Source organism: Delphinus delphis, chromosome 7 (genome assembly GCF_949987515.2).
Source record: "Delphinus delphis chromosome 7, mDelDel1.2, whole genome shotgun sequence".
Lineage (NCBI taxonomy): Eukaryota > Metazoa > Chordata > Mammalia > Artiodactyla > Delphinidae > Delphinus > Delphinus delphis.
In genome coordinates, this window is record NC_082689.1 from 51825206 (window position 1) to 51838507 (window position 13302).

General features: G+C 37.4%; 1 protein-coding gene across 1 annotated transcript in view; it reads right to left on the bottom strand.

Moving 5' to 3' along the window:
* ITGA4 (integrin subunit alpha 4) overlaps nt 1–13302 on the bottom strand; it is an 84529-nt gene that overhangs the window by 60030 nt on the left and 11197 nt on the right. The window contains exons 3-4 of the mRNA XM_060016491.1: nt 2296–2402; nt 2070–2199 (exon numbers count right to left, since the gene is read on the bottom strand). Of these exons, the coding sequence (XP_059872474.1) occupies nt 2070–2199; nt 2296–2402 (237 nt within the window). The remainder of the gene's footprint in view (nt 1–2069; nt 2200–2295; nt 2403–13302) is intronic.

Sequence of the window (13302 nt, forward strand, 5' to 3'; positions counted from 1 at the left end):
AAGAACATGCGGCATACACTCAAAAAGTTGTCAGGTGAGTATCTAAGACAGAGGTAGGATTTGTGGCTTCCAGTTCAGGTTTCCATTTAAAATAGGCTTCCTAGATTTTTGCCTGGCTGAAAATAACAGAGTCAAGATCTGCATGGAGATGGAGGGTCTCTTCTTACAAAGCCCCCATGAATGGTTGCTTTGTGAAACTTACTAGGGGCACAAAACTTGCTTTACCTGAAGAACTGACATGAGTAAACCTCTATGAAGATACAGGACCACATCTTCATTTTGGCTTTGCTAACCAGAAATGTTAAATAAATTGCTGTCATTTATAATGACCACTCCCTGTCATGCTTTTTCATTCCTTTTTATATCTTCTCTGGTCCTATATATATTTTTTGATTTAAAAAATATTACCATAATTTTAGGTGTCTTAGGTTTCTGCCATCATGTTTTGTTTTTTCATAGAATGTGGCTAGGTATATATTTATACATATATTTATTTACATATATATTCATACATACATATGTGTGTGTGTGTGTGTGTGTATATATATATATATATATTTGGGGGTGGTGCACATTGTCATCTATGGACACTGGATGTCCATGTACAAAGTCACCCAGAGAACACATGAGAAAATGTACAGGACTGAAGTCTACACCCAGGGAGGCACCAGCATTTTGTGAAGGGACCAGCCAGCAGTAGGACAAGAGTTGCAGAACATTAAGTGGTCAAATGCATCACTTCACACCAGTAGAATAGTCAGAAGTTGTTTCTGGGGCAATTAAAAGCCCCAGACATGGGGCCAGCTAGGTGGGGAGGGGTGCTGCAGTTGAGGGGTGTATTTAGCTTGCATCTCTACTAGACTGTCCTTTGACAGGTTTCCTTCAGCCTGTACGGCTAATTCCTATTGTCAAACATTTGCACACTTGATTTTAAAGGGAACCAAGTTCACAAGGGAAAAGGCCTCACCTGAACTGAAGATTATGACTCAGGCTGGGCAGGTTTACATTATGGAGAGACTGCAAGACCCCAAATGACCATGAAGGCCGCTACAGCCAGGGAGAGAGGCCTCTACTGTGAAATGTTTTGAAGTGTAAAGCATAAACTATTACGAAAAAGAGGATAATAGCTAGAGTAAGTTTTACTGCAATTGAGAAGTTAAAATTCACCTTTTATCTTCTTGGCATTCAAAGGCAAATTAGGAATACAGACGATATAATCTTTTCTATTATATCAAATTCCAGGGAGGAAAGACTCCAATATTAATAAAACCAACTCAATTTGCATACTTGCTCCAAGTTTTGTCAAGTAATAGAAATTTCCTTTGGACACTGGGATAATCATTTTGGTTAGAAAAACTGGAACTTGGCATTCATATATATTTTATCCTTTCCAAAGACACATTTTCAGAATTTTAGTTCTGTTGCAGGTATCATTTTTTCAATACTCTGTGGACATTTACCTCTAACTTTGCTCATTTCAGTTTATGTCCTAGCTCTGCATGCACTAACCATGACCTAAAATTTTTATGGGAAAGACCTTTCAAACTGAAGATACCAATCCCTTGCAATGTCAAGGAAAACAAGTAAATTTGGGGAAATAAAAAAGACAGTGAGTGGGAAAGATCTGCTTACATTTATACTTTGGATCTTTCTAAATCTTGTTGGAAGCTAAAGGTAAAGCAAGAAACTTAAACAATTTTCTTGCTTCTGATCGTATTTTTCAATCTATTTCATGATTTGAAGTGTTCTGCACTTGCTGGGCATTAGACTCCCTTATACTGAATAGAAAATATATTTAATGCTAAAGTGGTAATGCTCAACTAGATGCTAAAATTATTCAAATTAAATTGTAGAATTCCTAGTCCTAAAAACACAGTACATTTTTGAAAATTAAAACAACCGCAAGTGGATAAAAAAGGAAATAATACTCTGAGTAGTTAAAGGAAACAGAGCTATTTCAAAGATCCTCCCACCCCAAACCAAACATCCCAAATTGAAAATTGAAGAAAAATTTTTAAAGGCATTCACTTATTTCTCTTGATTCAGTTAATATCAAAACCATGCCTTACCTTGATAGCATGGAGCTATTCTTTTACTCAGCTCTGTTCGTAAATCAGAGGGCATTCCATAGCAAACACCCGTGGGGAGCTTATTTTCATTCTTTATGTAAAATATATTTTTCCATCTATGCCCACAAGTCTGAATAAAACATAAAAGTAGACCATATGATGTGAAAGTCACACCCAGGGTATCTGATTTCACGATGTGATCAGTGGACTAATTTCAATAACCTACCACGATGGAGCCATTTTCTCCTGGCTGTCTGGAAAGCGTGACCCCCAACCATTGATTGTCTCTTTCTTCCAAACAAGTCTTTCCACAAGGTTCTCCATTAGGGCTACCTACAGCATTTGAAAATAATTTTATCATCAGTTATCTTGAAAACAATATTATTCTACAAGAGCAAACAAACACACATGCTTATCCCCAGTGGTTTTTCCTTCAGCCCTCTGTGGAATGCCCCCTTTCCCTGCTTCTTTGTCATCATACATTTGGTGCACATTGTTGGGGTAACCGTCAGTTAATCTGTGCCAACATAATTGTTCTCTCACAGGTGATTTTTGTTTGTAGAAATGCCCTCTGACTGCTAACACCAGGAAGAGATGGCCTTGATACAGGAGATAGCTAACCAACATGACTAAGAGAGGGGAAACCAGTTTAAAACAACATTGGCTCTGCAAGTCCAACTGCATTGTGTAATACTTGGCAAAGAATGTCATCTTTGTTTTGATCATTTATCTAGCAATGTAGGCAACATTTCCAGAGCACTTTTTTTAAACGTTTCTTGTTCTGAGACATTAAGAATAGAAGGACTACAATATGGTCCTCAGCATTTAAGTCACAATTTGTTGAAGCTGGAGGTGATGATGGAGCATGTGGAAAGCAGCTGTGTATAATTAGCATACTAATAATGCCAGTATTTAAAACAAACTGCCCTATGGTTTACATTTAGTGGTTTGTGACATTCTCAACAAAGAAAAAAAGACTTTGAAAAGCTGGATTATTTTAGCAAAGAAACAACGTCAATAGGCACTTTCACAAAGGCATGAATAACCAGAAAGCCAAAAGTAAAATATTACACACGGGCAATACTTCTAAACTGTGCAAGAAAAAGTGATCAGCCCAGTAATTTTTCTTTTTGTTAAAGTGACTTATTTGCTTTGTAGCTGGGATCCTGTATTAAATGTGATTTCAAGTAAGTGATTTTGGGGGAGAATAAGATGCAGTATATTAAGATTCCTTTTGCTATTTCCACCCACTTCAATTGCCACATGACAGTTCCGTTACAAAGGCAGATAAAAACATTTGCATCAATTTGACTGGATAGGGACATGGAACTTTTTTTTTTAACTTAATTTTGGTACCAAGTTTTCATACATTGATAGGGACCACGCTCTAAATCATCAAGCACTTATAACCTTGACCCCTAGATAATGCTTCCTGGGCAAACTCAGAATACTTTCATAGATGAGGTTAGTATTAGAAAGTGAAATTATTTGCAGTTAAGTCTCCTGGGTAAGAGAGATTTTAAGGAGTGTGGAAAGATATTTGTGCATACATTTTATGAACATTTGTTCGTTCTCTTAAAATGTTGTTCAGGACAAACCAACCCTTCAACACAGCTAAACTGAAGAAAGTTTCCTAGCCCCGTCTCTGGAGATTGATTTAGTTGGTCCAGGTGAGGCCCTGATTACCCCAGGTGATTCTCATGATCTGGAACATTGTTACCGTGGTATATGGATAGTCTTTTTTTGGCCAATTTTCTTGGAGAATAGTAATGTCAACTCCCACCTATTGGTAGTGCCCGCCAAGGGCATGAGACAGAGAAATACGACTAAGGATCTGTCTGGAAAAAGAATGCTGGGGTTGATTAGCAATGTCTACTTGGAATGGGAAGGGGATATTGCTGCAGCCCAAACCTTGATCAAGGATGGTCCAGGTGGAAGCATAAGGTTTCTATATTCAAGTTAATAAAGAAAGGAAGGAATAAGGGAGAGGGAAAGACAATTATGTTGTACTACTGAATGGGTAAGGTCTAACATAGAAAGTTGTTACCAACGTAATTGAAAGAAAGTGAAAGAATGACAAATAAATTTAAATTTTCATTGTGATGCAAATTTCAGTTTGACTTTTTGCTAAAATTGTCCGTTGCTTTTTTTTTTTACTAATGTCAAAAATAGATGATAAATGGTAGATTCGTCTACCTGAAGCTGAAGTTATTATTTATCCCAATAGATACTTCAACAAAGTATCTTCTCTGAAAATACCACAGTCTTCCTCAAATTACAGTCAACACTCAGTTAACTAAGCAATTGTGCAGGAGGAAAATTAAGGACAGGAGAGGACAGAGTTCACAAATAACACATTATCTCTTTTAAAATGTGGTATATTTAATGGACAGTTTCATTAAGATTACGGCCAATATTTAGGAACAAATTTAGTGTCCTAGAGATGCCACCCCAATGTTTAAAAACATATAATAGTATGTACGTAGTAAACATACAATAGTTTAGAACTAAAAAATACCATGTAAATTGCTGAAGAAAATGGCCCAAAAGTTCTTATGCACAAAAATTGTGAATTGTCATCTGTTTCTTAGCTGAGCTCTCTTATTTGTAGATTTTAAAATGAAAACTAGAGAAACTCTTGTGTTATAAAACTGTTTTCTGCGTCCACAGATTATTCCCCATTGCATCCTTTCTGTTTTAGTTTTAGCCTCACCAGGTGACATCACGATGTCATCAGTGCTCAGATTCTCACACTTAGAGTCACACACTTAGATAACTCTAGTAAGTGGACAGACATACAGACTCACGCTTATACAGGTTTCTTCTTTCCACTTCCTAATACTGCTTCTGCCACAGAGTAGCACCCAACAGCAAAGAGAATCCTGAGGTACTTTCAGCACTGGTTACAAGACAATATCAGTTCAAAGAACAGCCTATAAATCCCCACTACTGACCTGGGTCTTCATTTCTAGCAACTTTTCACCTTTACTTCTGTAATGCCTGCAGAATCTTGGCAGAGAGGTCAGCCCTTCACATCACCAACTTATGCTCAGGGCCCCTCCAGAGCTTTGCCTTAACTTCCTTGCTCCGGAGGCCACGCCTTTTCTCGTGGTTCTCAGCCCTGACTGGACATGAGGATCACCTGGGGTGATGGTGGTGGGGCGGGGGGAAACGTTTGGAACAAATACTGACACCTGGTCCCACTCCCAGAGGCTCCGATTTGATGTGCCTGGGTTGAGACACAGACATCAGAATTTTTCAAACAGCTCCCCAGTAACAGTAGTGTGCAGCTGGGCTTGTGAGCAACTGCTCTGCAATGTACATGGTTATGTCATTTCCTGTGTTACATGTGAAAGGAACTACTCCATTTAGAAAATAGCAGTAATACCTTTTTGCCCTCCTTGGTTTCACCTAAATATTGGAATAGGATATCAAATATTAAGCCAATTTTCTTCATGTGGAAATACAGTATTTCTGATTTGGTCAGAAATGATGATCATTAGAACTGTCATGAGAAAGCTAATTCTCATGAGTTTCCCTGACAGAACACCATAAATAAACGCAGATTATATTTTATCCAAATGTCATGCTGAAATGATTTATAATCTGGTTTTCAATTCAGCTCATACATTACTGATCTAAACTCAGAAAATCAAATCAGCTTCATAATTGAAAAAAGTACTTTACATGGTTTAACATAAAAGAGGTCAGCAGAAATTAACATGTGATAAGTTTCCATGCTTTTATATAACTAGAATGACTAATTCTTAGCGCAGTTGAATGCATTTTCCCAGTAGACGTTAAAAATATAAAGCACATAAAAACCATAACCCTTATTCTAAAAATTAAGCCCATCTTTCCCTTTCTTTTTTTTCCTCTTTCGATTTTCATTTGGGAAAGAAAATATAAAAATGTATGCTTACTATTCAGTTTTTATTTCCACTTATTGATTTTGTTTCAGTGTATACATGAGTACATAAATGTGAATAAGCAGTAATTTTGATAGATGGATACAAAGGATGTTAGTACAAAGCCAATTAGGTACATTCTTTACCACTCCCCCCCCTTTGTCTTTTTTGCTCTTATTCACATCATCTGTTTTAGTGCCATTTTTCCAAGTGCCAAAATGTGACAGAGAATATGGAAGACTAGATATTTGCTCTTGATTGTCATCTCCATGGGGGCAGACTGACTATTTTGTTGACTGTGGCATTCCCACAGCACAGAACAGGGCCTTACATGCAGTAGGCAGGAACAAAATATTTGCTGAGGGAGGGAATTCTGAAACCCCTTATACCACCACAAAATCCTCTAGTAGAGGATACTACTACAAAATTTTCACCAAACTCTCAGGGATCTAAGCTTTGGAAAGGTCTTCTTCCTTCTCTACTATTCTCTCCTACTTCCAAAATATTAGTCCCTTAAGTTTTAAGACAGTAACAGATGGTCTGAAGGAAAACAAGCGTTCGCAGGTTTGAAGATCTTTACAAAGTGCGATATGTGAGTAGGATGATGTAGGACTGAGAATTGGCTGGGCCTCCAGGAAGTGCCTGTCTCAGAGGGGTTCTGCAAGGATTTTGGGACTAAATGAGGTATATGTGAAGGGCTCGGGCTAGAGCCTGGCAGAGAAAGCAAGAAAACATTAGCTGATGCTGACATTATTATTTTAAGGATTAAGCTAAAGATACGATTAAGCTGCACATATGTCATGGGATATATCCTCCTCCCTAACATATTTGTGGCATATCAATGTCAGCGAGCCCTTACCATACACATTAACTCTTTATTTCTCAGAGTAGCAACAGAGGACAGTGTTATCGATCCCATTTTACAGGTGAGGAAATAGAATCTTAAAGAAGTAAAGTGATTTGCCCAAATCCATGGGGCTGGTAAACAGAAAAGATTAGAATCAAAAACCAAAACCTTTTAGAATGAAATACTGCCATTTGCAGCAATATGGATGGACCTAGAGATTAATATACTAAGTAAAGTAAGCCAGACAGAGAAAGACAAATATCATATGATATCACTTATATGTGGAATCTAAAATATGATATAAATGAACTTTTTACCAAACAGAAACAGACTCACAGACACAGAAAACAAACTCACGGTTACCAAAGGGGAAAGGGTGGGGAGGGATAAATTAGGAGTTTGGGATCAGCAGATACAAACTACTACATATAAAATAAACAACAAGGTCCTACTGTATAGCACAGGGAATTATATTCAATATCTTGTAATAAACCATAATGGAAAAGAATTTTTAAAAAAAGGAAATCAAAAGGTTTTAGAAATTGAAGATCTAAAAGTAGTTACTTTCCACTAATCTGGAGTATATACAATAGAACTGTACACATATTTCAGACATATGAATTATCTGGATAAATTTTACTTTCTAAACCTTTTTTTCCAGATGAAAATGTGTAAAATATCACAAGTCTGCCCACAGACTATACAGTCAACTTTCTAGTGTTCACAAAAAATGTTACTTACTTGGTCCCTATCTTACCCTGACCTTTTCCTCAACTGAGATCAGTTCTCAATATTTTGGCATTTACACTGAGGAAGGACCAAGGGGAAAGACGAGACTCAAAGGTCTTCTTTCTGTAACCTTTTGACAGCTTGAGTGACACACTTTGTGGGTAGGGGAGCCTGGGACTTCTGGATGCAATGACAAGTTTGGTTTATCTGCTTGTGTCACTGGGCTGTGGCTTCATCAGTTCAGACATTTGATTGGGGCTCTCAGACTGGCCTTTTGGCTACTAAGAGAACACATGCATTTATCTGATCTTTCAAAAGATGTGACATAATTTTCAAGTTTCAGAAAAATAGTGAAAGACCTTACTTCCACCAATTACTTTTTCTTTTTTTAACGTGAAGCTCTATTCCATTGAAAGATGAGTCCTGTATTTTCAAACTCTTCCACTAGAAATTTTTCTTAAATAATCCTGAAAAATAAATGACCCTTGTTCTAGTCTATGTTCTATAAAGATTCTTTGTTCATTCATGCAAGATATCTTTATTTGTAGAAGCGATAATTACCGAGGGAAAATGATCATACAATTCCTTCATTTACCAAGATTCAGAATATAGAAAAAACATATGGGATTAAAAGCAAACGAACCAATTCAAAGATGACCAGATTACAAGGCCTACCACTGGAGGGTTATAAAAATTACAGAAAATTTGTGTCTGTGCATACAAGACTGCCTGGCACCTAGTAGGTGTTCATTAAATGTAAATGCTTCTGCTCCCCAGGGTACCCACATTGCGTTGATGTGGACACACCAGCAGAGGGAGCTCACAACGTTGTGAGGTTGGATCAGCAGCCTTCCTTCAGCTCTTTAAGCCAAATGGCCGCTTGTTTTTGTTTCTTATCAGACACTAATTACTATTAGATTCATTATATTATTTTTATTATATTAAACTGTGTACTTTTCCCACACATCTAATAAAACGTGGTGGAGATGTTTCTGAAAGGTAACAGTGATGTTCATGAATTTAACAGCAATAACAATAACTTGGAGTAATGAAAAGTGAAATACCCAAGTTTTACAGGAGATATGGGACATGAAAGTACTAAACTTCCAAGACCATTTCCTCCAAGTCATCTAGGGGCAAACGAGAGTCAAAATATCAAATTAAACATCAAAATTAGAAACCATTCTTGAAGTATTTTTTTTCTGGAAAAATATGTTTAAGTGTCATATTCTACGACTTCCTAATAAAAATCTGATAATGGCTGATAATCACGCTCAATTTATGTGAGAAACAACTCCTATAATCACAGGCCTGAAAACGCCAGCTATTTAAGTCCTCTATTTCATTTTATTTTAATTACATTTTTTATTTAATAACCATATTTATTTTACTGTGTTGTATTTAGGAAGAGAGTTCCACACAGAAGTGAACAAGTTCTGGCAGTAGAGGCAAGCTTGATGGTTGCAATTTTATGAATCTGAGTTGATCCTGAGACATCACTAGGCTTCAGAACCCTAGAAAACCATCCTGCTGGTGAGCTTGAACCTAAGATCGGGGTTTCCTCCAGGTGCCTTAGGGCCAAACTTCTTTAAATTCCTACAGAAAACCTATACAAGTATTTTTACTAAGTACAGCAGAAAAATGTACAGCAACGGATATATTTGCTGTGCATAATTTAAAGAAGGAATGTTTTCTTACAATAATTATAGAATTATTTATATAATAAATAACACATTATATGCTTTGTATGTGCCAGGCACACTTTTAATACATGTAAACATGTATATTAAGTCATTTAATTTTCGCTATATCCCTATGAGGCAGGTATTATTATCATTATCCCAATTTCACAGATGGAGAAGCTGAAACAAAGGGAGACTAAGCATCTTGCCCGAAGTCACACTACTTGTAAGGGGGGAAGGAAGGATTCAAACCCGTACTGTCATCCACCACCGTACACCACTTTACAATGATTTGCTATTAGTATTTTTCACTGTTAATCAGGAAATGAATCCAAGTATCACCATTATTAATAATCTTATTCTAATTCTATTTCTATAATAACTTATTATATAACATTAACTTCCAATATTAGAAAATAAAGAAAGAAAATTCTGTACTTCCATGGTTTTCAACTAATCTCTTAGACTTAAGCATTCATTTGAAAAAGTATCACTCATATATAGATACCATTTTGAGTGTCTTTGAAACAAGAATAAGGCAAAAATGTAAACAGAAAAAAAACTCCAGGGAAACCTGCCCTCATTTAATGCTCAGTGGTCAATGCTGAAGTTCTGAGCCTGGTTTTGGAATTCACAGGGTAGGATGGAGGAGGAGGTCAGGCTAATAACAAGGTTTAAAAATATGTGAGGGCTTCCCTGGTGGCGCAGTGGTTGAGAGTCCGCCTGCCGATGCAGGGGACACGGGTTCGTGCCCTGGTCCGGGAAGATCCCACATACCGCGGCGTGGCTGGGCCCGTGAGCCATGGCCGCTGAGCCTGTGCGTCCGGAGCCTGTGCTCCGCAACGGGAGAGGCCACAACAGTGAGAGGCCCGCGTACCGCCAAAAAAAGTGAGAAAAGTAAGAATCAGTCAGAGAGTCCATGGCATCATTCTGTACCAATCAATGTAGGATCAGACTGAGATGAGGGGTTACCGATAACAGAGGACATCTTTTCATTCAAAGTTTAAACTGTGGGATAATATGTTGCAGAGACAATGATTTGCAGACAAAATAATGATATTCTAATAAGTACTAGAAAATGGTCACAAGAAAACAGAGAATAGCACTGGGGCGAGGTAGACCTAGAAAGATTTCACAGAGGGTAGATATTGACAAGAGACTTCTACAAAGGGTATCATTTTAAAAGGACATGTCTAATCCACTTCACAAAATATTTCCTGCAAAAGAGATTTGATAGCTAAATCTATACTCTTACTACTTCTGAACATATTCATTGAGAATTACAGTATTTCATATAAATTATATGAAAAAGATTTCAAATCATTAAAAATAGATTCTTGGGGATAAACTGAGAGCATCAGAACCAACACACTGCATTACTGAGCCCAGTTCTGTCACTTGCAAGTCCACTTCCATATTTAATTTGATATCTCCAGCTCTTCCTATAATTAAAATCCCCTTGTTTGAAAGACAGTCAGTTCCGAGCTTCCTATCTCAGGAGTGTGTATTCTTTAGATTGCCTGGTAGAGTAGGCAGAGTCTGGAACCCAAGGCTGGCCTAGACCTCTTGGAACAATATTGAAATATACAGCAAGCCCCAGAGGATCCCACCCATATCTGAGAAATGCACCCATCCATTTCACATTCATTGAGATTTTACTACATGCTCATCAAAACTGGTCAGAACTGGCTCAATTACTCTTCCAGGAAAACTTCTCTCGTCATCCAAACACTTCCTTCTCCCCACTGTGTGTCTCTATCATTATGCATGTTACGTTTTCTTGTAAGTAATTATCTGTTTCCCTGTTTCTCCTGTCACTGAGTTCTTTCAGGGCTTTAGCCATCTTAGCCACCTTTCTATTCCCAGTACCAGCATAAGTAATTGATAAAATTTATTTAATAAAGGAAGAACCCAGTTAAAAGAGTTGACATCTGCCACCAATATTTTCGCACTCCTCACTTCTCAACCCTCTGACGTCTGGTATCACCACTAAAACTGGTCTTACCAAGGTTACTAATGAACCAATTTTCTCTAAATCCAACGAAACCTCCTAAGTTCTTACCTAGCTTGACCTCTTGGCAACTTTTGATACTGCCAACCACTCACCTCTTTATAGAATCTCTCATTCCTCTACTTCCATAGTGCCACACTGACCTGATTTCCTAGCTACCTCTTTGGCTTTTCCTTCTCAATCTATTTTTCAGGCTCTTTTTTCTTCTCCAATGGTTTTCAACCATGGATGAATATTGGAATCATCTGGGGACCTTTGGAAACTCCTGATGCACTACTAAGGGTTCTGCACCCAATTCCAACGTGTGTGTGTGTGTGTGAAGTTTTTCCACACCATCAACAAGCAATTCTCTGATACCAGGTGGGTGTCCTGCAATTCAACTCCATTGTAACACTATCTAACCTGTAAATAATGTCAGATCCCACAGGTTAAGGGTTCAGTCCTACATGCTCCTTGACATAGGTCTTAGTGATGATTTTTTAAATCTGACACCAAAAGCAAAAGCAACAAAAGCAAAAATAAATAAGTGGGACTACATTATACTAAAAAACTTCTGTACAGAAAAGGCAACATACTGAATGAGAAAAAATATTTGCAAATTATATATCTGATAAGGGGCTAATATCCAAAATATATCAAGAATTCATATAACTCAATAGCAAAACAAGCAAACAATCTGAGTGGAAGACCTGAATAGACATTTTTCCAAAGAAGACATACAGATGGACCAGAGGTACATAAAAACATGCTCGACATCACTAATCATCAGGGAAATGCAAATCAAAACCACAATGAGCTATTACCTCACACCTATCAAAATGGCTATTATCAAAAAGACAAGAGATAACAAACGTTAGTGAGGACGTGGAGAAAAAGGATATGTATTGTTGGTGGGAATGTAAATTGGTACAGTCACTATGGAAACAGTATGGAGGTTCCTCAAAAAATAAAAGATAGAACTACCATATGATCCAACAATTCCACTTCTGGGTATTTATCAGAAGAAAATGAAAATACTAACTCAAAAAATATTAGGTACCCCCCATATTTATTGCAGTATTATTTATAATAGCCAAGATGGGAAACAACCTAAATGTCCACTGAAGGATGAGTAGATGAAGAAATTGTGGTACATATATGCAATGGGATATTATTCAGCCAAAAAAAGAATGTAATCTCGTCATTTGCAACAACATGACTGAACCCCGATGACATTATGCTAAGTGAAATAAGTCAGATAGAGAAAAGACAAATACTGTATGATCTCTCTTATATGTGGAATCCAAAAAAAAGGAAAAAAAACAAGCTCACAGAGAGAGAGAGAACAGATATGTAGTTGCTAGAGGCGGGGGTGGGGAGGGAAAAATGGTGAAGGGAGTCAAAAGGTACAAAGAGAAAAATAAATACAGTGCATTACTGAGCAACACCAAAAAATAGCTTACTATCATTTAGTAATTTGTGACTATCTTCTATAGTATTAGGAAATTTAGGCAACTTTAATAAATTAACACAAAACTTCCTTAATGGGTAATAGAACTTTTAAAAGAAACCTGAAAGGTAAAAATACACTGGGTGTATCTGTTTAATAGCTGATTAAAATAGATGAAAAATTTAAAAAGACTGCTTTCCTCCCATACCCCTGCTCCCCCCACATGCACAAACTTCAGATACCAATCTCAAGTCCACCAGCTATTGAAGTTTCCTTTGGTTTGAATAATTTGCTAGAGTGGCTCACAGAACTCAAAGAAGCATTTTACTTACTAGATTACCAGTTTATTATAAAAGGAAGTAACTCAGGAACAGCCGGATGGAAGAGACACATAAGGCAAGGCATGAGGAACTTGCAGGGAGCGAGCGCTTCCAGGTCCTCTCTGAATGCACCACTAGTCCTAAATCTCCACGTGTTCACCGACCCTGTCCTTCTGGGGTTTTATGGAGGTTTCATTACATAGGCATGATTGATTAAACCACTGACCATTGGCAACTGGTTCAACCTCCAGCCCCTCTTCTCTTGCTGGAGGTCAGGGGGATAGGAATGAAAGTTCCAACTATCTAA